The sequence below is a fragment of the Mytilus californianus genome, unplaced genomic scaffold (genome assembly GCF_021869535.1).
Source record: "Mytilus californianus isolate M0D057914Y unplaced genomic scaffold, xbMytCali1.0.p SCAF_3, whole genome shotgun sequence".
NCBI classification, from domain to species: Eukaryota; Metazoa; Mollusca; class Bivalvia; order Mytilida; family Mytilidae; genus Mytilus; species Mytilus californianus.
In genome coordinates this window covers 48,964,848-48,991,031 of record NW_026262679.1, presented here as the reverse complement: position 1 = coordinate 48,991,031, position 26,184 = coordinate 48,964,848, and the positions used below count along the sequence as shown (strand labels likewise).

Here is a 26,184-nt window from a genome sequence, read left to right as displayed (position 1 = left end):
TAACTTCATCGAAAATTCAACGTCAGATAGTATTCTGTATCATATCCGAAATTTATGAGAAAATGAAAAAATATTGAAAAAGTCGACTCGTGTTTTGATCCATCATTCACTAACATAAAACGAAAATAATTTGGGAAAGTATGAAGAATTAATTATCTACCTTGCATGTGTGGTGTTACGAACAGCTTTAAATTTAACATCAAATCTTTTGCTTCTTTGAATTATTTCTGACGTTTTCGTCTGACGACAAAGGTCTATTTTAAGCAATTCGGTGGGAAGTTTTCCACTGGCCAAAAATTGGGGGTCACAAAACTTCAAACCAATGAAAACCCACAAAACAAGACACACCCTCGGCACTAAAACTACTTACAAAGTTCATTTGACCACAGCCTTGTTGAACAATTAACTTTTGATCTCAACTCAAGCACACAGCTATAGCCTACGGACAAATTATAATAAAGAACGAACATTAATTTTAATTCTAAATAAGTACGCGAAATGTTTTTTTTTTATATGTATTTTTTTAACAACATATATATACCAATTGAAGTTTTAATTAAATACGAACTAACCGGCGAAATTGCCATAAACGGACGTATGTACCCGATATCTATATTTCATTACAGCAAACTGATTTTAATCTATAATGAACTGATCATATATTTTTCTCCTGACACAAACAACTTGAGGAGTGTCTAGCTGACAAGTAAAATAGAAATTATGTATCCCACGCACGCGCGGCATAGTGGCTTCAGTGCCCGCGGCACGTTATCATCAGTATGTTGATGGAGTGCTGAACTATAAAGAAGAAAAAGAATTCAAACGAGAAATTTAACACCACTTTCAGCACTATTGTGCTGTTTCGTGGCGGACAGTTTTTATTAGTGGAGGAAGCCGGAGTGCGTTTATTTAAGAATTAATTGCTTCTTTTTATAATTTTATTATGGTGTAAAGGTTTACATTACATATAAGTTTCATAAGAACCCCCACTCAGTTTGATTGACTGACAACATTCGCACGAGGCATTCTAAATCATATTTTATTTTTCAATAAAATTCAACATTCATGACCGTGACAACGTCGCCACAATATATACTTTTGAAAATTTTATTCTCCCAACCTTAAAAAAAAATATAGACTATTGACGTCAAATGTTCATACTTCAACTTAAAGACACATAAATTGTTAAATTTTCATACTGTTCATTTTAACCAAAATAGATATATGCCGCACAGCTTTCTTTTCATATCATATTTATAAATGTTACACACAATTTATTTGTTTTGGCCTAAAATTCACCCGGAAGTGACGTGTGTCACGTGATCGTTAAATAGAAAAAGAAAAATGGCACTGCATCACAGACGAGGCGGCCGTGGTCACAACACTGGTCACCGTGGAGGAGGCTTTCATGGCCATCAACAGTAATTTTAATCATAAATTTCCACCTTTCTTCCAACATTGCTTTCAGTAGAGTACTGAAAAAACAACATTTTCTGTCACGAGATGAGTGCACATTATGAAAAATTAGATCAAAACACAGGAGTTTGAAATCTTAGCAATAACGCGTTATTGCTAAGATTTCAAACTCCTGTGGCTCTAGTCTACTGATAGTCGAGTTTGACATATTTGTACACCGTTATTGCTAAGATTTCAAACTCCTGTGGACCGTCCCAGAAAAATAATAAAATAGCCTATCAAGATCAGTGGTCTAGGATTTTTATACATAAAAAAATCACTTTCCCACAAGTTTAATGAACTTTCCCTGAATTTTATACTATTTATAAAAATGTTTTCCTAATTTTGTTATTCCTTTCCTCGCATGTCATGTTTATACATGTAGTTTAATTTGAAATTATGAACTGTTATTTCTTTTGAAATTAATTAGGCCTAGTTTGTCTAACTAGCTTGTGATTTGTTGATAATTCAATGTTCATCTAGATATGCAAAACATTTGACGGAATATACAATGTATTAATTTTATTTTGAAATATATTAATTTTAGTTTGACACAAGTCTATTTGTCCTCTTTTTGGCTCTAGTGCAACTGTCTTCTTTGAAAGTGACAAGGAAGGATTGAAGCTTTGACCCTTTACATGTCTGGTCCGGATATTAAATGTTTTACCGTTTGCGTTCCGGTTATTATGTTTTTGCATCTAGATCGGATGGATACTTGAACCTCAATCCTCATGAATTGTACTGCCTTGGCACCCATACGCATGTCCTACCTGCTTGAGTTTCAAAGCCTTATTAATCATGTTAATAGGTCAGTGTGTGCAAAATGTACTAAGGAAAATGTTAGAATAGATCTGCACTAGTACTGTGTATCAATTATTGAACCCAAATGCGATATAAATTTTCAGAATTCAAGATGTCACCATGGTTTAGTGAAAAATAATAAGGTTACCATGAAAAAAGATTATAGGGAACAATAGTATTACACAATAAAACAACAAAATTTAATTTAATAATTGGAAATAAATTGTTCAAGTTAAAACATTTTAATTATCAAAATAATTTTATGTAAAAAAAAATGTTGTTAGTCCGAGAGTGAACTGTTCTGACAACAGCAATTTTTTAACGACTGTACTTTTAGTTCCTGGTTGTCATTTCTTATTAATTTGCATATATATGTATGTTTAAACATATCATCCTCATTCAGAATGTATGTCATATACATGTATATAAATAAAGATGAAAACAATATATTTAGATGTTTTATATGGTATTTTAATGTGTTCTGTACATGGTGAAAAGACCTACAGTTACAAATGTATATGATTTCAGTGGTGGTAGATCGACACGATGGAGTGATAAAGAAGATAAGATCAGTAGATGGGGTGATAAAGATGACAGGAGTAGTCTGGAGGCAGCCACTGAAGCAGCTGCTAAAGTTAATGCTATGTTGATAGCTAAAGGTGCTCTCAAGCCTTCACAGTTGTCTCAGCAACAACCAAACAAGCAAAAGGTAAGCATTGTTTCTTTTAAGCTCTTATGGGATTCTGAGTTCATAGCAATTTTCTGATTTGGCCGCCTCAAATTCCCTTATCAATTCCTATTTAGTCTAACTCTATTCAGAAAATATTTTTTGCCTTCTATCTCACCTCAAACTGGCTCCTTTTACCCCTACAGCACCATTCCGTACACCCGAAGCAGGTAAGAATTGATTAAAGGACACATTAGCCTTTCAGAATCCGTTAAAATTTTGAAAAACCTTACCTTAATAGGATTATGTTTCTGTGGCAGAGCAAAACTGTAGTCAAATGAAAGTGTTCTTGTTAATGCTTGTGTCCTTTGGAGAATACTTAAATATTGAAACTCAAAAATAGAAGGATTATGCAAACAAAACTTTGTATTCAAATGCTTGAATTTAATTTTGGAAATTTAAAAAAAAGCAAGTCATTGAGGGTTTGTACATGTATATATATCTGTACACCATGAAATATAGAAACTTTTTTTCCAAATCCAAGAAAACATAGAAATGTTAATGGGTTGCTGTATATTATCATGTGTTATTTTAGGCAACTAGTACTACAACAGGCAACATGGCAGTAGCAGAGGTAGAAATAAATGATGTACCTATTGGCTGTAGAAACATGTTGACAAGAGGATCAACACAAGAAGAGGTATTAGATTTGAAAGGTTGAAACAAATTCTGCATTCAGGCTTATACAAATGTAGAATGAATGTTGACTTGAAAATCAATGTACATTTGTGTATTCACTGCAGAAAATTTTATTAAACTTTTAACTACATTTAAGTTCCACACTTTTAAGGATGTGGTTTCAGAAAACAACTATTATATTCAAGCATGACCTATGCATTATGTGGCAAAATTCCCTTCCTTGGATTTTCAGTAGTTGCTCTGAAAGGCTTCAGTGGCAGCATATTGAAAAAAGAAAAGACCATCTTCCTCAAACTTTTAGATTAAATGCTGTCTAAGCCATGTTAGGTTGTCAATTTTAACATCTTTTCAAGTATCTTATATCTAAAGTTAAGCATGTCCAAGAAATATATCAGTTAAAGATGTATGTGTGGTTCTAGTAACCTGACTGACCCTAGTTTAAACCCCTGACCCAAGAACTTTTTTTTTGCATTTCTGAAGAATTAATTTTGACCGGTCCCATTTTGTGTAATGTGAACTTCAATAATTACATTTTTTTATTAAATTGAATTTCCATTCAATAGAAGTACCCACTAAAGCTAAAAATGTAACATGTCTGTTTATTTTACAACCACACATATAGAAAATTGTGAACTTCCGGTAGGAGCCTGTATAATACCTAAATGGGACTCCTTGAAAACACGATTACAAAAAAAAAACTGTCCTACCCACCCTATTTTTTTTTAGGACATAACTGGAACCACACATATATTTTTATTTGGCCTTATGCAAGCAACAATCAAGAAATGTATAAAAATTAAATAAATTAATAAGATACCATTTTACCTTAGTTTAAAAGGTACATGTAGGCATATTGTTTTATCTGTATGCTGATTAAGTGGTTTTTTATTGTAGATATCTAAAGTCAGTGGCGCAGGAGTTTCCACAAGAGGTAGATATCTTAGTCCACAGGAGAGAGGAGCTGGGTAAGTCCGACTTGTAATTTTCACCAAAATAAGTAAGAGTCTATATTTACACCAGACACCCTGAAGGTACAATGTGCGTTAGGAATGCACAAAAAACAATTCCATCTTTAGGCTTCCTATGATATTTCTAGAAGAATGAATCAGCTACCAAGCACAAAATCTGTAACAGCCTGGTTAAGAAAATCATGTTCAAATTGAAATTCAGAATTACTTGATTATAAACTAATCCTGTTGCACATAAAAATGACAAAATAATTTTGTCTTATTGTTAACTTGACGTGATATTGTGTCATCATGGCTAGAATAAATGCCTCTTTGTTGAAAGTCAGAGAAGACCATAGTTGAGAGATTCATTGAAATGTTAAACAATGCACAAAAAAAAACAATCAACAAAACATACAAACAAAAATATGTGTCAATAAGAATGGTGAAATATGGGTCAAAACCCTTATTTGGTATAAATATTCCTAATTAAGGCCAAGTAAATTTAATTAGTAGATTTTCATCCAAATTTTTGAAAAAAATGGGGTGGGTGGGAGGATTTTATTTTTTATTTTTTATTAGATATGAAACGCTCTTGTGACGTGTTCTTCATATATGCAAGTGTAATAATAAGGTTCTATCATGTATATACATGTATAACGAATCAAACATACAAAGAAATGCAAAAACCAAAATTTGAAACAGGATGTTATTAATGAAAAGAAATTATCGACAGTTACCGGTAACGAAAATGAACAAAATCCGGAAATCGTAAATTTTTCAAAATAAAAAAAATTGGGGCGGAATGATTTCAGAGGGGCGGGCGGGGATGAAAATCTATCAATTAATTTTAATTGGCCTAATATGTGTACTAATTTTTTTTGTCTAGATTTCCACTTATCCAAAACTCTGATGGGTTTGGTAATCAGAAAAATCTAAATAACAGACCATTTTTTTTTGGGAGGTAGTGGGTCTTGAAACATATTCCATATTATTTGTTTTTGCTGAGATAGCCCCTTTATTTTTATTGAATCATATTCAAATGTATAAAGGGTGCATTGATAAGAAAAAAATTTGGGTGCAACTTTATTTTGGGGGAGGGGACACAAATATCACATTTTGAGTATGTGGAATGTATGGTATCTGAGCATTCTCAGTTAAGATTCTTTTATTTGTATACTACCACCATATTATGTTGCAAACCCCAAAACAGGTTTAGTTTGTCTGCATGTAAAATAAAGGTTGGAAGAATTTTAATAGGCAAAAAAGATAATGAAGATCATTTTTGTCAGTAAACATACATGTATATGATATAGCAATGCATTTGATGTATTTCCAGAGACAGACCCCTGTATTTGTGTGTACAAGGTCCAACAAAAGAATCTGTAGACAGTAAGTGTTATTGTGTTACAATTTGGATGTACTAGTAATTTTTTTCCTAAGCAAAATTATTTGTGTGAAATTCAACCACAGATGATGCTTTAAGAACTACGAGCCAGTTTCATTTACCTTGATCTAGACCCAAGTGAGCACAGCCAATTATTGACACTTAGCCTTCTACAATTCTTATGATTTCATTGGAGCCATTTGAACTCAAATTCACCCTTTATAAATTCATAGTTACATGTACTATAGCTACTAAGATACAAAAGGAAAAGAGATAATGTTAAAATCAAGACCACTTTTTCTCAAACACAAAATATAGCCATTCATTAATACCTGCAGGGCTTTTCATGCCTTGATGTAGGATAAATATCATTTAACAGCAATGAAAACAAAAATACAGACAAGTCAACATAATTGTGAAAGGAAAAGTACATGAAAACTAAGCATCATTGTTTTATTCTTGCAGTTGCTGTAAACAGAATTAATGAAATAATCACAAACTATAAGAACAAAGGGACAAGATTTTCTCCTGCTAATCCTCCTCAGCAGCGACCCCAGATATTAGGACCTAATCCAGTAGAACTTATGCCAAGACTTGGTCCACCTCCAGGGTTTATTACACAGCCTCCAGTTTTACCTCAACAACAGACTGTAAGTTACTGTCAAGGCATGGTTATTAAAGCTTCATTTAAGAATTGAATGCTTTTTTTTATGTCCCACCTACGATAGTAGTGGGGCATTATGTTTTTCTATCTGTACGTCCATTCATTCATTCATTAGTCCGTCCGTCCGTCCCGCTTCAGGTTAAAGTTTGGTCAAGGTAGTTTTTGCTGAAGTTGAAGTCCAATCATCTTGAAAGTTAGTACACATGTTCCCTATGATATGATCTTTCTAATTTTAATGCCAAATTAGAGTTTTTACCCCAATTTCACGGTCCACTGAACATAGACAATGATAGTGCGAGTGGGGCATCCGTGTACTATGGACAAATTCTTGTTATAATTTTATTTGGGTGAAAAACACATTTTATATGAAGCGTGGGAAAATGTGTGCATGATCGTTGCTTTAACAACCCTATAAAATTACAAAAAGAAGCATTCAATTCTAAAAATTACAGTTTTAAGCTACAACCATGAAATTAAGAGTTACATCAAATTTTGTTTGTTTTTCAATGGATTATTTTAACATTGTCAAACATGGCATATGCTGTCATAGCTGTTGTTTTTTTATACGGAAATAAAATATGACATTGGATTACTTATCTTTACAGAGCACAAAAACATAGTGTTATGAGGTGAACATTCTTTACATCATATACTAGTATATTTAAAGTAATTTATCAATGAAATATATACTCAGATATTCAAGTATCAAGTGCCAATCTGCCTAAGAATCAGGCTGTGGTGAAAACAATACAAAAAAGCAACCCACTCAGCTTTACATTAATTTAGGTTCAGAATGTATAATGGTGCATGAATATAACATTCGTTTCCTTTCCCAGTTCTGGTAATTCAAGATATAATTTTGTTGAAATGCACTAGAAATTAACAATTATGGGGAGATAACTCTGTAATTTGCTATCATTCTCACCAAAATTTGTCTAGATATTTCTCGAATTTCCAGACACACAGAAACAAAAGACCTACCATTTCTAACTCAGGATAAGGGTACATTCTAAATAGGGTGGTTAGGTCAATGGTTTTTTTTTCGGCCATGTTTTAAATTTTTTCTAAATTGTCTGATTCTTACAAAGACTGGCACTTAGGGCTATTCCATTAAAATGTATGTGGGAGGGTAGGAAGGGATTTTCAAAATATCCATACAACCAAGAACCATTTTTTAGATAATTTTGCATAATGGTAATAGACGCATACTGAAAAACAACCCATGACCCACATTCAATAATCCCTTCCTACCCTCCCACATACATTTTAATGGAATAGCCCTTAAACAAAATTTTGTATGTGTATAACCATACTTGTTAAGAAAAATTAGTTTATTGAAAAGAATATAAATGAATATATCTGTTCTAAGAAAGCCATTAATGGTAATATTTAAATTGAAGCTAAACAATGCTTCCATTTGACAATTATTGTTGTTAAAACAACTACAATTATAGACAATGGAAGATATCTCCAATTCGAAATATTGCTTGCCATCGCTTAAACAATGCCATGTTAAATTTTTAATTCCAACAGAAAAAAAGAATGCAATCGTGTTCCTCCGATGCTCACAAACACTTTGATTTATATCAGCTGTAGGATAGACAAGATAGAAATGTTCTAGGGGCAAATGTTGGACTATATTGATGCTTTATAGAGCAGTAGAGACAAATCATGATCTGCTGTTTCTATTTAACAAGGCCTTGCTTTATTAAAAGTATTTTTTTCAATTTACCATTTATAGATAACAATACTTCAAGAAAAACTCTTCATTGGTTTGGAACATGCTCCACCTCATTTTGGAGTGAAAGAAAAGATACATGGACCTGAGGTGAGATATTGAATAATATACCAGTATTACCTATACTCCATGACTAAATATAACTAAAACACAAATGTAAATTTGCCGACAGCCCGTCGAACGTGATAGACGCTGTATTTAATTTGTATCTCAAATAATTTTCAGCAGTACACATTTTACAAATATTAAACATATACAATGTATTAAATATCAATGTATCAATAGTGTATTCGCTTATATTTCTGAATGTTTACCCTTCATAGATAGTCGAGGCCGTCCAGGAAAAACCAACAATCATTATGTATATATGAATATGAATGGAAACCTGTATCCGATGCCAATGCTCGAGCCTATCTCAGGATAAAAGTGTCGGACCACACCTTTAATTAGCAAATACGTATATAAATTAAAAAAAAAAAAAAAAAAAAAAAAAATCAGAAATCAGAAAAACACTTTAATTGCAATCAGCAATTAAAAAAAGGAGCTTACATGTCGAACGACGGCTAGAAAGTGAAGCGTTTGAAAAAACACCAATATATCGTAACACAAAATTCAACTTCCTGATTGGTCAATTTTGTCATGCCTTATGAATATTTATGAAAATGTAACGACAATACAATATTTTCCCGCTTTACTATACGAACCGCGGGAAAATACGACTATATTGATTTATACTGAAATTCACCTACATGACCTAATGTGCATTTAAATGTAACTTAGTAATATTGCATCATCAATTAATATGTTAAATTCAATTTGATTAAAATACAGTTCCTGTGTTCAAGCTTTACTTTATACGTTTTACTTTCTGTTCTGGTAATTATAACATCAGCCAATAGAGTTTCAGCCTTCAAATTTTTGAAGGTGTGCATTTATCCGACAAAATCGGAGGATCCCGAAAGTAACTAATCATTTACTAATATGCTGTGTATATATACATTTCAGGTATCAGTCATCCTTATAATTAAAGATATAAACCTAGGAAGATGTTGACTCATTTAGAAAGGTCTTTAAACAGAAAATAGAATAGAGGGTTTGCATATCCTTGTAACTAAGCTTGGACACAGGATTTGTATTTTAATCAGATTGTGTTAAACATCTCCATTGAACTAATATTAAACTTTCAATTTTAGGGATCATATCTACAGCATGTAGAAGTTGAGACTGGTGCAAAAGTAACATTAAGAGGAAAGGGATCAGGATTTCTGGATATGAACTCTCCTGGCAGAGATTCCATTGAACCCATGCATGTTTTCTTGGAGTAAGTTAATTTGCACTGACACATATTAATGATATTATGAAGACAGAAATGAATATAGTTGTATTTGTGTTTAATTTGATCTGATTAAATTTTTTCTAAGATAGTAAGTGACTGAGTTAGTGATACAGATCCCATGGAAAATTTTTGTATTTTGTTACTTATTTGCATGTTACATTTTTTACAGAGAAAAAAAAATAGAAATTAGGATGGCAGACTACAGATGAATAATTTACTTTTATTTTAGGCATCCTAGCCCCATTGGACTTGGACAAGCCAAACAACTTGCTGAAAACCTTATTCAAACAGTAAGTAACTCACTAAATTTTTTGATGTCTCAGAACTAATCAGTGTAATTTCATTTTTTGCCCACTTTCAGTTTTTCATTTCTTAGTCCAAGGTATATTTTCTATAGTATAGTGCCACTACAGATCAAGCTTTGTTAGTTTTTTTGGTATTTACAGGAAGCCCAGGGTATTGAATGCTATGGTAGTTGTACTTCCTTGCCTTATCAGTTGATGAAATTATATTCTTTACTGACGATTTAACTCATTGTTCGTGACAGGAATAGTTTCTACTATTAGAGAATTCTGAAGCAGGGTTCTAGATGACTGATGTTTTAGAATATTTTCCTTCCAAGAAAGCTGCAGATATTATGAGAAGATTAGTTTTCAGGATGCTGAGTAGAAGACTGAAGAGAGTTAACAGCATACAGCATTGTAAAGCGCTCCATTATAATTAAAAAGTGCAAACCTGTAGTTCTATTTCTATTGTTGTGTAATGACAGAGTAGAACATACACATGCCAGTGAAGTAGGAGTAAATTGAAAAGTGGGAGGGGGCAAACTTCTGAAAGTAATAAGATAAAAAAGCCCAATAAACATAATAAACTAGTAGTTAATCAGTGTCCTCCATCATATCATTTTTTCATTTTCAATAATAAATACAAAATTTTGACATGAACTGGTGTGGCAATTACCCCCCGACTCCTATGCCAGTGAAAGCACGCTTTAATAATACCCTATTAAACAAACGAGTCTGAATATTTGATGGTTTAGATACGAAAGATAAAAGGGATAATGTTCTATAAAAGGCATTTTGGTTAAATAATTTCATATGCAATAGGTAAAAAAACTGCAAAATATGAAATTAGTGGCTTGACTTTAAGTGTTGCCATCCTGCTTGTGCAGCACTTAAAGTCAAGTCAGAGTAAAAGCTATGAAATTAGGAAAGTAACATACTGTTGTCTTAAGATAAATCAATAAAAGTATAAGAAACAAGACTGTCACCAGGGCAGATATTATATCTATATAGAGTCGGACTATGCAACTTTTATAACCTGCTTACAAAATTTGGATGATAAAGGAATGAGGATATATAATTTTGCTGAAACTATGTGTTGTTTACACAACTGGTAGCCAAATGGAGCATCAAAAGTAAAAATAAACATTATCCAGGACACATCTAGATTCTTTGTGAGGATCGGTGTATATATTTGAGGAAGTGGAATGGATGAACTAAATCTTCAGTTTTTGTTTGTGTCCAACTTTACCCATCAACTTACCGGAACACACTGATTGGTAAAATTATTTAACATCTGATATTGAGATTGCAGTGCCAAATTATCAAAGTGTTCTGTGGAAAAATATTTTTAATTGATATGTTTTCCTTTGTCACTATAAAGAAGAGTTGATGCTGGAGATTAAGAGTTTACATATTAAAACACATAGCCAATGTTGATAAAATCTTCTGCATGAAGTTGCTATGAATATCAATTACAGTGATATATCATTTAGTAGATTATTTCAGGATTGTTTCTTCTAGATCATATTAGCCTAGTTTTGGACGATCTTTTGCTTTTAAATACAGTTTCCTTGTGCTTAAGACTACTATTATACAACAAGTTTTTATCTGAATTAAGAACAAGAAAGTTCAATTATTATAGTATGGATATACAGTTGTGGTTATAGTCCCATGTTAATACAGTTATTTGGAGTTCACCGAGTTAGCTGACAGCTGGTGTTGTAATGATGCTTTAACTGTGATACATGTACATCTTCAACTAGGATACAGTTCAGGATAAGTTTTTTTTAAAGTTGACCCGGACCTTACAGAAGTATTTTCTGGAGATGCAGGAAAAAAGAGCATAATAAATCCTATGCAGTACCTGGAAGCTTAAAATGGAAAAATTGTGTTCTAAGAGACTAAGACCAGAAAAGCTTTCAGTTTATCTGTTATAACATATTTATTTATTGTTTGGAGCTAATTAATGTTGATTTGATGAACTTTGAACAGAATATAAAATAGAGCAGAATGATAACACACATGTTTATAATACTGTACATGTTCACATGAAAAGGTCAGCATTTAATTATACAACTACCTTCGTATGACAGCTAATATTCTAAATACAGATGAGATATACACGAGTTCTGTGGCAACTGATTCAGCAATTTAGAGTTATTTTCTTTGATTCAAGACAAAAAAGAACACCCGATCTGTAATTTTGGACAGAATTCTAAGTGTGCATATTTTTTCTTCATGAGCAATACCGGAACTGCTTGGAACTAAATATATATGTTTTATAACATTGTACATTGAAGTCACTATGTACAACCAGTATTCAGAATCTTTCAGTGTTTTGGTGGATGTGTTTTTTATTGAAATTTATACAGGGATGATGGTTTGAAAGACTGATCTCAACTATTGATTTTTGGATTGTAATTCAGGTTTCAGCAAATGTTTGGTCGTATTACAAACCTGTTTCAAATTGGTATAACAACAAATGTTTTATTAATCACAACAGTTTATTTATATACATGTATACAAAGGTATCAATTGAAATGCAAAGAAATATATACAAGAGAAAAGAATCCTTTACTTAAATATTTTCTTTTTCTGTCCTATTTATATTAATATTTGAACTTATTTTCTGTCCAATTTAATATTAGGGTGACTTTCTGGTGTTTGTTTAATGTTGCTGCAAGGAGCCCTGAAAATACACTGTACAATTGTCTTAAATGTAAACAATGTATAACCATGATAAAATTTGCTCTGATTGTAGGTTCAGCAAGATTATGCCCAATTTCAGCAAGCATTGGCAGCTATACCAGCTGGACACACAACAATTATAACTGGTCTGTCACAGCAGAGTAAGTCCTAATGTAAAACAGAGGCGTTCCAAAGGGTTAAAAATCATTTCTTTTGGTTTTCTTTTTAAAATATTTTATTTCAGGAAATGGTTTAGAAAGTAGACATTTAAATTACTGATTCAGTACCATTGTTGTTTGGGGAAAAGTTTGAACTTTAAACCTCCTTGTTACATATTCCTTGAATAGCCTTAACTAATGTTTCGAAATGAAAGTTTCTATAATTTAAGATTTTTAGGACTGCCAATAGACAGAAGAGGTTGATAAACTGGTTATTAATGATTGTGAAAAGTTTCAGATAAACTGACTAATCAGAGTTATGAAAGGGTACATACAGTCTGATAAATAACGGCAAGCCTTTCATTTCAGATGTGTGTTCATTGAAAAATAATACCTATGAACTTATAAGACCTACATGTATCATTTACAGGGGTTTTAGCAGGAATTTTCAGTCTCACATTTTGTAAACAAAACTTTCAGATGGAGAAGTTTCTAATGTCAAGTCAAATTTTGATGGTATAGCAGTCATGTTCGGTAACCTGCATCAAACACTCACAAAATAAAGGACACAAAAGATCATTATATTGATATCTCATTTTCTTAACTTTATTTCAATTGCAGATAGAAAATAATGACTAGATGAGCTGGAAATTTACTAGTATACATCTTACACCAATACAGTTTTTTTAATGCCTACATTATTTTATTCATATAACATTCCAAGTTAATAGTTGACAGCTAATTTGATGTTGTTCAGCAGTAATTTCTAGGTTTACATTTTATGCCTTTTAAGATTTTTTCATGCTAGGTAACCTATTTTTGAAGTAGGCAATACAAAGAAAAGAGTGACTGCTTCCAAAATCTTGCGATGAATTGCAGAATGAACAGAACACTTTTTCTAATTTTTTTTTCAAGGTTTTTTTACAGGTTATTTTACGGAGAGGAAGAAAGTAATTTTACTTAAGACTGTAGAATTACTGATACAACTCTCCAATAGTAAAACAGTTGTTAGAACAGTTTCTGTGGTTTTCAAGTTCACCAACGAAGCTACATAACTACTGACAGAAACACTGTTATGTGCTCAGCATTTATTTAGTATAATTAACATGTGTTTTAAACTTAAAAGAATTGTATGCAAGAAGCAAGCTTTGGTTTATGCAATCTTACACACAAAAGTGCATTTATTGGTGACTTAATACTGTGGAATCATTTATTTTCATGGATACCAATTTTTGTGGATTGAGGAAAAAAAACTTTCAAGGATTTCTAATTCGTGGTTTGCCAAATTCTTAATACAAGCTTATAGGAGATTTGTTTTTTTGTTTAACATTAAACTTTGTTAATCTGTACCCATGGAAACCAAGAAAATTTGTTTCCCACGAATGATAAAAAATCCACAGTATGCAATAGTGTTTAAGCTAGCTCTAATTTGTATTATATTATCATACATAGATATATTTACCACTTGTCCAGTTCAAACAATCTGATAAATAACTGCAAGCTTTGCATTTCAGCTGTGTGCTCAATGGAAAATAATGACTGAATTTATTAGATTAATCTTTTACAGAGGTTTTAGCAGGAATTTTCAGTCTCATATTTTACAAATAAAACTTTCAGATGAAGACGTTTCTGCAGTCAAGTCAGACTCATCTAATGCTTTAATACGATATTTCTTTTATTTTACAGGAAAACCAAGTCATTAATATATATTTTTACTTTTGTAACCTATTTTTTTTTACAGGATATTTTTTAGAGTAATATAGTATAGAAGTTTATAAATACATCTGTCAAAAAAGACTTTCTATTGATTTTTAAATTTATCATGATATGCCGAAAAAAATAATTTATTTTCATTTAACTTGTTAGTCTTAGATTGAATGTCACATGTGATTAAATACAAGGTTTAGCTGTGGTAATTAAACTTGATTGTATGGCTATTAGAACAGATTAAGTTATTATCTACAAGAGGTCAGAACAAATGTGGTTCCATAGCTGTTAGTTTTCTAAAACAAATTTTGACACAAATTTACTAAGGTTTCCATATGTTCCAGTTGCAAGAAAATATTTATTTTGGCATTTTATGGTAAAAAGTTTGTCAGTGTACACAAAACTAGATAATTTTGAAGATAAGTATTATTCAAAAACATCAAAAACTGCAATTAATTAATAATTAAGCCCCCCAAATTTTTTTGACAGATGAATGAGACTGAAGCATTTTTGTTTTTTTTCATAAATTTAAAAACTGTTCTTTTTTATTTTCCTTCAGCAGCAAGCATACCTGGTACATTGATCAACACAATACCAACTATGGCTCCTCCACCAATCCCACAGCAGTTACCTAGTCCAGGTGTGTTTATGGGTGAAAGAAGATGTGGTAAGAAGGATAAAAGATCAACCCCTTAACCCCCCCCCCCCCCCCCCCCAAAAAAAAAAAAGATCTAATGTTATAATCATCAAGCAAAAAATTAGTTATCATTGATAAACATGTTTTTCGAAACCCTAGCAGAATACATTTATCCCAGTACAAGAAGATGCGGGTATACATCAATGAGACCACAATTCAATTACATGAACAACCAAAAGACATTTAGAGGTAAATATACAGTCTCCAACAATAAACAGATCTTGATGCAACTTGTCAAGCTCCGAATTGTCCCTAGTCTAAAAATAGTTTAACATATATCAGTTAAATTCCACCAGACGTTTCCTTTTTATACGCCCGTTTACGGGACGTATTATGGTATACCGTTGTCTGTCCGTCGTCAACGTGTCAGACATTAACTCAAAAACGCTTCAACCAATTTGCATAAAACTTTGGTGAATTGTTCATATCTATTGATGTGAGCTCCCTTTTGTTTTTTATAAAATTTAGATTTTACGTTTCTGAGTTGTTGGGTTTTATTCATTAAAAAAGGGGGGATTTTCCAGTTTTCAGACAACAACTCAAAAATGCTTTCACCAATTTGCAAGAAACTTTGGTCAATTGTTTATATCTATTGACATGAGCTCCCTTTTGATTTTTATAAATTTTAGATTTTATGTTTCCGAGTTGTGGAGTTTTATTCATTAAAAAAAAAGGGGGATTTTCAAAAATGCTTTCAGCAGTTCTCATGAAACTTTGGAGAATTGTTTATATCTATTGATGTAAGCTCCATTTCAATTTTTATAAATTTTAGATTTTACACTTCCGAGTTCTTGGATTTTATTCATAAAAAAGGGGTGATTTTCTAGTTTTCGGACAATACCTTTAAAGTGCTATGAGCAGTTTTTATTGTCGAGCCTGCGACTTTTGTCGCAGAAAGCTCGACATAGGGATAGTGATCCGGCTACGGCAGCGGCTATGGCAGCTGCTACGGCGGCGGCGGCGTTAGCTAACTTCTTAAAAGCTTTATATTTTAGAAGGTGGAAGACCTGGATGCTTCATACTTTGTATATGGATGCCTCATGTTACGAACTTTCCGTCAGTCACATGTCCAATGTCCTTGACCTCATTTTCATGGTTCAGTGACTACTTGAAAAAAAAGTTCAGATTTTTTGTAATGTTAAATTCTCTCTTATTATAAGTAATAGGATAACTATATTTAGTATGTGCGTACCTTGCAAGGTCCTCATGCCTGTCAGACAGTTTTCACTTGACCTCGACCTCATTTCATGGATCAGTGAACAAGGTTAAGTTTTGGTGGTCAAGTCCATATCTCAGATACTATAAGCAATAGGTCTAGTATATTCGGTGTATGGAAGGACTGTAAGGTGTACATGTCCAACTGGCAGGTGTCATCTGACCTTGACCTCATTTTCATGGTTCAGTGGTTATAGTTAAGTTTTTGTGTTTTGGTCTGTTTTTCTTATACTGTATGCAATAGGTCTACTATATTTGGTGTATGGAATGATTGTAAGGTGAACATGTCTAGCTGGCAGGTGTCATCTGACCTTGACCTCATTTTCATGGTTCAGTGGTTATAGTTAAGTTTTTGTGTTTTGGTCCGTTTTTCTTATACTTTATGCTATAGGTCTACTATATTTGGTGTATGGAATGATTGTAAGGTGTACATGTCCAACTGGCAGGTGTCATCTGACTTTGACCTCATTTTCATGGTTCAGTGGTCAAAGTTAAGTTTTTGAGTTTTGGTCTTTTTTCTTATACTATATATATGCAATAAGTCAACTATATTTGGTGTATGGAAATATTCTATGATGTACATGTCAGTCTCGTAGGTTTTCTTTGACCTTGACCTCATTTTCACGGTTCATTGCTCAGTGTTAAGTTTATGTGTTTCAGTCTGTTTTTCTTAAACTATAAGCAATAGGTCAGCTATATTTGTTGTATGGAAGGATTGTAAGCTGTTCATGTTTGCCTGGCATGGTTCATCTGACTTTGACCTCATTTTCACGATTCATTGGTCAATGTTTAGTTTTCTTGGTTAAGTCTGTTTCTTAGAAACTATAAGCAAAAGGTCAACTAAATTTAGTGAATTGAATGATTGTAAGGTATACATGTATTTCTCGTTTGGTTTATATGACCTTGACTTCATTTTCTTGGATCATGTTAAGTTTATGTAAAAGTTGTAGTAAAGCTTTCATTTAGGACTATCAACATAATATCAATGGTTAGTAAAGAAGGCGAGACATTTCAGCGTGTCCACTCTTGTTAAACATTGGTGACTGGTTTATATCAATTAAGATAACCTCCCTTTAGTTTTTCACAAATTTCTGATATGACATTGAGAAGTTATTGAACTTTATTCCTAAAAAAAATGCGACAGGCGTATCATGCGCCCCTGGCGCAGTTGTTTATTTAAATTTGTATCAATAGTTATTGTAAAAAGTGAATTTGAATTTATGGCATTGATATAATTTATTTCTGATTTTAGTGTTTTGTGTAACAATTTAACAGATATCATTTAGATAATTTTAATAAAATCCACATACCTAATTGTGAAATGTTCCTCGCATTACAGGAACAACCAGATTTATGATACCAACTTCAATTTCTTCAGCTGTTTACTCTCTACCAACATCAATGGGTATGACCCTTCCTTCAGGTAAGAGGATGTGACAGATATAGATTGGATTATTATTCATGAACAAACAAATATATCAAAGTTGTTTTCATTTGGAATTCTATGAGAAAATATGGGTATAAAAAAAAATCAAATTTGCCTCTTTAAATGGTTAAATTATTACTTAATAATTTTGATACATCAGTGGCATTTATCATTACCAATATCTCATGGTTTAGTACTTTCTGGCATAGTAGAAAGCAATCAGTCATTGAAAGACAGGTTAATTAAGAGAAAGATGGGATATGTTTCATTATGAAAGCTTTCCTCTGTGTGTATAGTACATCGCAAAATGAAAATAGAAAAAATATTTGACAAAAACTATAAAAAAAAACAATTTTCAGTCCTAACAGCTCAGCCTCCTCCTCTACTGGTACAGACACAAAATGGTCCGCCACCACAGATGCTGGGCCCTCCACATATGGCACCAGATGTCACCCAGCTGGTTACTACCATGCCACCTGAAGTACAAGTTGTAACCCAGTCTACACTAATACCTACTGGCTCACCTTGGAATACTTCACCAAGTAGTTTATCAGGACAGGTATGGAACAATTCTCTATTTCTGTAATTTGACACTGTATTCCACAATACAATTGCCTTCATTCTACATGTTTCTAAGCCTTTTACAAATACATTTTATGTTTAAAGATAATGTATAATTATTCCATATGTATAATTGCTTTCAACAGAGCTGTATTCTGATTTTTAGTATGTAGAAGTAAAATGATAAAGAATCAGTAAGAGTTGTTTTCTGCTTGATCTATATAAAGAGAATTATGTCTCTTCTTTACATCTTTTTTTGATATTGACCTGAACATTGGTGGAAAATGAAAGGATATGGAGTAAATGTACATGGGACAAAATCGCACACAATACATAGAAAACATAGAAAATTATCAATGAACAGGATTTTTATTCCTGTTCTTCATCTTGACAGTTGATGACATATCAGCATGTTTAAGTTTCAACATGATGTTAACATGTTTTAAATTTGACACTGATTCTGTTTCTTTATAATATTAAAATTACATGTCATTTTCATTCCCTTGTCAGATTCTAGGCAGTGGTGGACCTCCGCCAATATCAACACACACACCATTGTCTTCTTCACCAGTTGTTACAACTACATACACTTATCACACATCATCCAGGGAGGAACCAAAACGTAGGTTCACTGAGGAAAAGTTAGAGGAAAAAGTTCCAGAAAATCTCTTAGGTTATGAGGTAGGAATACTAGTAGAATATCATTGCAGTAATTCATACTTTGAATAAAAAGGTTTTGAGTTGTATTAAGCTTTTTTGGGTTGTCCCATTTTATTTTGGATATAATAAAAATTAGTCAAGATGTTAAATCAATCAATTTATGTAGACAATAATGTTTCAATGAACAATATTTGTAGTAAGTTTTATCCAAAGAGACAAATGTTCATTTTATTTTTTTTAAATATTTATATTCAGCAAACTTAACATTAGTTTTGAGCTGGGAAGCTGCAAAATTGGTTTGAATAAGAATTTATTATTGCCAATGACCATTTTCAGATAATTTTTAGTTTTATGAAAAAATGTATATTACTTAAAATCAAATCATTTTATCATTCATGATAAAAATTTCAGCATGGTCCCCCACATTTAGCCAACCTAGTTGTACAGGGTCCACCTCAGGAGGCACAATCTCAGGTTTCTCAACATATGCCATACCAACCACAAGTTTCAGAGATGTACAGTGTGGCACAATCTACACCACAGCTAGTGTATACAACATCAGCACCACTATCTTCGCCTGATGACAGGTAACTGCTATTTTTTAATGTTTGCCTGTTGTGGATAAATTTATATGCTTATATAATGATAGAGTTAAATTTTTGACAGGTTTTTAATTGTTTATACATTTGAATCTTTAAATCCAATCAGACATGCATTCATTGCAGTCATTTCTGAGCATTAAAAGGAGTAGAGCCAGGAACTCCCAATTTAGGCCCTGTAAAGGTGTTTATTTTTTTTAAACTTAAATTATTAAAGTAAATCTGATGTGTATATATTGCTAAATGTATGATATTGAAAGTATAATAAGAAAAAAATGTATATCTGCTTCATATTTCTAATTAATTTAGTTAGAAATAGGAATAGATTTCATTTTCATCCATTTTCTAGAAATTTGTCAAGTTTTTCAACCTTTTTTCATGATTTTATATGTGCCCCCCCCCCCCCTTTTGCCCATTGAAATGATTGTTGAAAAGTAAAGAATATTGTATGTTAAGAATAATGCAGCAAAAATATTTGTAGGCGAAGGGTGACGCCACTATTAATTTTTCAAAAAACGGTCATGAATTTTGCAATATTCTACAAAAAATCAGGTTTTTACGAAATTCACATACATTATGACGTGACGAATACATCACTAATGACGCCATTGGTAAAAATATGTGTTAACCAAAACAATTGGACATTTTAACATATCTTTTCATCAAATTTTCACCACATTTGCAGTGAAACAAATTTTTTAGGGCCAAAATTATGAGTTAGTGAACCAACTCCTTTACATTCAGACTATACAAAGACCACATAAATTAAATCCCTACTATAGAAGTTGACAGGGCCCTTATTAAAATATTACTGTAATCTGAATGACAAGATTTGAAATAAATATGAAAAAAGATTAAAAAGAGTGCTGATTTAAATGATTTTATTATTAATCAATTAATGTTCTAAGTATGAGTTTAAAATTATATTTTAGAAGTTCACAGTTCACTAACTTTACAATGACACAGCCAGGAGGGTATCCTGGTGATAGTTCTGATAAACAGCTGATGCCGCCACCACCCATACCAGGTATATATATATATTTGTCCTATATAGATTTTAACACAAATGCTATCTCTATTTATCAGTTAAATAACAGATAGAGATAGATTGGCCAATATTTAAGTCTGAATTTTGCTTGAAAATTATCTTTTTGATAAGATAATAATGATAACAACAAAAAGAGTATTATAAGTGACAGATGTCTTTTGTGATGATTTTAATAATGCTAAAATTGGAATAGGTTTCTTAAAAAGAAAATATTTATTTAAAATTTTGAAAAGCCTGAAATCAAAATAATAATCTTGAATCTTTGTCCATTGATCAACAATCGCAATTAGGGCTATTCCATTAAAATGTATGTGGGAGGGTAGGAAGGGACTTTCAAAATATCCCTACAACCAAGAACCATTTTTTAGATAATTTTGCATAATGGTAATAGACGCATACTGAAAAAAGACCCATGACCCACATTCAATAATGAAACTTCCCTCCCTACCCTCCCACATACATTTTAATGGAATAGCCCTTATAGATTCACCCCAAATTTTCTGTATTTACAGTAAATCATATTCTTAGTTTAACCTATGGGAACTTGTTTGCATTCAAACCTATATTTTGTTGGTTTACATTTCCTTCGTTAACAATATATAAAACTTGCTTTATCATTCTTTTAGCATCATTGAAAAGATCCTCTCTTGAAAGACAAGGGGGAAGTGAAAGAAAGAAGGACAGAATGTCTCCAATTGGTAGGTTCGCCATAGGTAAATTTACCAAAACAAGAACAAATGAACAAGATTTATTAAATAGGAATACACATTGATAGATTAAACATCAGTTTGTAATCACTGAAACAGCATTCAGTAGTAAAGTACTATTATAGTATACGTATTCAAGGTTAGTGTTGTGAAAATATAGATCATGGGCAAATCAAATTATCTTTATACCCAATTTTAAAATATATATATTTTTTTCACAGTGTGAAAAAAACAGTTTTTTATAAATAAAAAAGGGAGTTATGATATGATTGCCAATGAGATAACAATCCAACAAAGTAAACAAAGTTCATTAAGGCATTCTAAAGTAAGCAAATCCCATCCTGATCTAAAAGTACTCAGAGGTACTTAAAGCTTGTTTAAAGTTCAATTTGAACTAATAATTATACCTTGTTTGACCAGACTGAAATATCAATTATTACACCTCCCATGGGTTAAGTGAAAAAGCGTATCAAGCAGTCTTAAAAAAAGTATGTCCTTGTGTAATGCTAATATATTAGTATTGACAGGGTACATAACCGTAAGAGTTATCTGGATAACAATGTTAAGTTGTGTATTAAAATTTTGAAAGTAAAATCAATGTTAGTACCAAAAAAGACAATATTCAAATATCTTACTCAATTTTTAATTGATACCCTTTAAGAATAAGTTAAATTTGAATTGCAATAATAATTTGTTGAACATATTTAAATTTATGAGCTCTATAAACAATATCATGGTAAAACATAGGATGGTAAGACATCAGGTAGGTTATCTCTTTAACAAGTTTATATTTGAATAAGAACTACCATTAATAATCTCTATCCATTTCTAAAGCAATTGTTGTTTTGAAGTTATGACATACCTTTTAAAAGTATGATTTTCTACAGGATTTAGAGAGGAAGAAGATAAACAAGCATCAAGAGGGAAGTACCAGTACAACCAGTATTCTAATGCACCACAGCTATATACACAAGGAGAATCTGACGGTTTTACAGACCAGAGACCAGACAATGACCCAGGCTACCAGTTTCAACCCCCACAGCAAATCACAGAACAGTTCCAATATCAACCAAGCCAACCACCAGGATCTGTCATGTTGCAACCACCTCCCTCTCCAGGACCTCCATTAGTCCACATATCTTCTCTCCCATCACATTATTACCAACAACAGCCGATGTACTCTGTATCCCCTTCACAGAGTCCACCACACACATACACTCAGCATGATGTCTTAACCTCAACTGGACAGCCATTTGCTGTACCACACACAATCACAATTGCAGGTCCATTGCCTCCACAAGCCCAAGAACAAATGTTACAGCCACCCCCTGAAACACGACTACAACCAGAAGAAATACCACCACAGATGGAACAGTTACAACAGCCACCACCAAGTTACACAAACATGCCTCCACCAATATCAAGTGGTCAGTACATGACTACACAATCTATGCCACTTATGGCACCACCAACACAGCCATCAGTGTCATATGCTCCACAGCAGGTGCAGCCACCCATGTCTGCACCACAGCAACACAGCTATCCTCCTCCTGGTATGCCTTATTATATTACCAGCTGAATAATTAGACCCAATGCTATTTTAAAGAATAATTTAGCCATAATATCTGAGTGAGAAACTATGATTTCTAAAGGATTCAGCCAAGGCACTAACTAAATGTGCACACATAATATGTCAGCTTCATCATGAAGTATTATGGGATAGTATATGCACTTCTTATGTGTGAAAAAAATCACCGAAACAGTTGTGTTAATAAGTTGAGGCCGACTTTGAAATTATGTAAAAAAAAAAGTGATGAATGATATGAAGACTGCTATGTGAATGTTTGATGCGGTATTAAGTGCTTTGTGGGTTAATATTTTGAATGAGTATGAATATGATAATACATGACGTTGATATTTGTTTGTTAATTATAAATGTTTGTGTGCTTACAGAATAGGACAATGGTTATAAATGGCAGTAAATACATGTCTGCTTACAGAATAAGATGTATTTGAATTGTTAAGTTCTAAATGAAGTAGAATGATTGTATTTGTGAACATTTGCTGTTAGATTTTAGTTTTTATGAATTGTGCTTTGAATGTTATGAAAGAAAAATAAAATATTAACAGTTCATGATTTTTTTAATGTTTTTTGTTTCATGTCTGGTGAATTTCATGTTTGTAGTTTTGTTTTCATTAGGTAAAAAAATAAGGAGATGATGTATGATTGCCAATGAGACAACTATCCACCCAAGTTCAAATGAAGTGGATGTAAGCAATTATAGTCAACCGTACGTCCTTCAACAATGAGAAAAACCCATATCATATAGTCGACTATAAAAAATACCCAACATGAAAAATATGAAACAATTCAATTGAGAAAACTAACGGCCTAATTTATAACAAAACAATTTACGAAGAACAAATATGACAGACAAGAACCAACAACACCACTGAACTACAGGCTCCTGACTTGGGACAGGCACATAAAGAAAGCAGCATTTGTAGTGTTTCATTTAGGACATTATTTCTTATCTAGATAAGAATAAGGTAACACTTATCACTTGCTTAAATTGATGATGAATTGGAAAAGAAAAGATACTGTGTGAATGTACATGAGAGAAAATGTCCTGGACTATTTGGTAGAATAGAAAATATATCAAAGTAACAGTACTTCTATTGTTGTACTTCATCTTGATTGAATTGTGTAATGTCTTTAACCATGAGTATAGGACCTCAAACTTTTCTGGAAGATTATTCTGCAAGATCAGACAGGTCCTTCTGAAATAGAACAAACATACAGAAATAAATAACCTTAATATAGGCAACAGTAGTATACCACTGTTCAAAAGTCATAAATCGATTAGGAGAAACCAAATCTGGGTTACAAACCAAAACCGAGGGAACCACATTAACTATAAGAGGGAAACACTGAACTGCAACAAAAACAAACGCCAACATACATAGAAACGAACTTTTTGATAACAACTGCCATATTCCTGACTTGGTACAGGACATTTTAAGAAAAAATGGTGGGTTGAACCTGGTTAAATGTTAAAAAATATCACTAAAAGTCGTATTGTGTCTAGTATTTCAGGGATGAACATGGATTCCTAAGTTTATAGTTAGAAGCCAGACTTTAAAACGCATTAGCTACTAATTAGACAAAAAATTAAAATAAGATTTTTTTTTCAATTAAAGCGGAACAAAGAGACAATAAATCGCTTTTAGCAGTCAATTTTGTCCAATTTAAGCTAAAAATATAGTATTATTGGCTTGCATAGCAATAATTCAACTCATTTCAATCTGTATTCATGCAACCTTTTATTTAAATGTTAGGGGAAATAGGTTGCACTTGTGTTAAGCATATGGTAAGCATGTTTATTAATAAAAAAGAAAATAAAGACAATATTTAAAAGTGAACAAGGGAGACACTAGGAATAACCATTTCATTGACTAATCTGGTCCTCAAAGAAACATTCTTATACAGGTTAAACAATGATTTACATATATTTTTAGCCTATGACATGAAATCAAACCGTTCCTTGACAAATCATCATTATACGATTGCACATGCTCATATTTATGTTAATATTGGGTTAAACCGTCGGCAGTGTTGGAAGGTAATCTTGATGGATAATTAAATGGTGTCTACCTAGTCTAAAATAGTCATAAAATGCTGATACATCATAGTGAGTCCATGCATTGTCAATTGTTTCTTTTGAACTTTTTGTAATTTGGATTGTTTTAGTATGTTATAAATCAAATGTAAGAATTTAGGTCAAATCAGTGAACAAGAATTTGACAGCTAACACCCTTATAATAATCCCTATGTTTTTAGCTCACCCGGCCCAAAGGGCCAAGTGAGCTTTTCTCATCACTTGGCATCTGTCGTTGTCTGTTAACTTTTAAAAAAATCTTCTCCTCTGAAACTACTGGGCCAAATTTACCCAAACTTAGCCACAATCATCATTGGGGTATATAATTTAAAAAATGTGTCCGATGACCCTGCCTGCCGACCAAGACGGCAGACATGGCTAAAAATAGAACATGGGGGTAATATGCACGTTTTGTCTATTATTTTGAAAACCATTATAAATAGAGAAAATCTGACAGGGCAAACATGTTCAGAATGTTGTTCTACCAATTTTCCATTGAAGTCAAAACTGACAGACGATTTTTTATAGGAGTTATTGCCCTTAAATGACATAGGAGTAGGGGCATTAAGGCCCGGTTTTGGCCCAAGAAAATAAAATGTTTGACACTTATTTCAAAATAGCACATAATGTTTGGAAATGCAAGAATGAAGAAAAATAAATTAAAAACCTAAGATTTGTTATCTGATGACGTTACAATTACGTCATAATGTATACCAAAAATGATGAAAAATACAGAATTTATGGAGTTTTCAATCGTTATTTTCATTGTGGAAACATTGTGCGCAGCCAAGAAACAACAACATAATTTAAGAGAAGTTTTACTTTAAATATTGGCATAATCTCACCAATTATAAAGTTGTTTCTTGGGTGCGCACATACTTTGCCAATCTAAAATATACTTAAAATTAGATGGAAAATAAGGAAAATCAAGAATTTTTACAAAATTTACAAGTTTGGTCATGATTTGTTGCCATGGTAAATCGTTTAATGTGAAATTTGTTTTTATTTTCTGAATACCTTGCACTTTAGTCTAGTTATGGCAAATTTTAAAATAGGAATTATAACATTTAAATTTGCAGTA

The 26,184-nt window shown here is 32.2% G+C and overlaps 1 protein-coding gene across 5 annotated transcripts; it reads left to right on the top strand.

Annotated features, from left to right (window-relative positions):
• The first annotated feature begins 1,309 nt into the window (after positions 1 to 1,309).
• LOC127734769 (KH homology domain-containing protein 4-like) lies at positions 1,310 to 23,576 on the top strand. Of its 5 annotated transcripts, none has more exons than XM_052244778.1 (18): positions 1,310 to 1,421; positions 2,785 to 2,965; positions 3,519 to 3,623; positions 4,517 to 4,587; positions 5,909 to 5,961; positions 6,422 to 6,606; positions 8,362 to 8,448; positions 9,552 to 9,679; positions 9,924 to 9,984; positions 12,740 to 12,827; positions 15,094 to 15,171; positions 17,783 to 17,866; positions 18,229 to 18,428; positions 18,941 to 19,111; positions 19,502 to 19,677; positions 20,622 to 20,716; positions 21,364 to 21,450; positions 22,332 to 23,576. In XM_052244778.1, exons 1-18 carry the CDS (start codon positions 1,345 to 1,347, stop codon positions 23,021 to 23,023), a joined length of 2,619 nt encoding a protein of 872 aa, XP_052100738.1. In that variant the 5' UTR covers positions 1,310 to 1,344; the 3' UTR covers positions 23,024 to 23,576. The 5 variants fall into 5 exon arrangements, with proteins under 5 accessions (XP_052100738.1, XP_052100734.1, XP_052100736.1 ...); XM_052244774.1 differs by having other exon boundaries at positions 15,094 to 15,198; XM_052244776.1 differs by having other exon boundaries at positions 15,091 to 15,171.
• The last annotated feature ends 2,608 nt before the right edge of the window (positions 23,577 to 26,184 follow it).

Bases quoted from the DNA above. Each gene is read 5' to 3' on its own strand.
- LOC127734769 (XM_052244773.1), top strand. From the start codon at position 1,345: ATGGCACTGCATCACAGACGAGGCGGCCGTGGTCACAACACTGGTCAC. The intron at 9,985-12,739 runs GTAAGTAACTCA...CTCTGATTGTAG, and splicing joins CTGAAAACCTTATTCAAACA to GTTCAGCAAGATTATGCCCA. The intron at 20,717-21,363 runs GTATATATATAT...TCATTCTTTTAG, and splicing joins GCCGCCACCACCCATACCAG to CATCATTGAAAAGATCCTCT.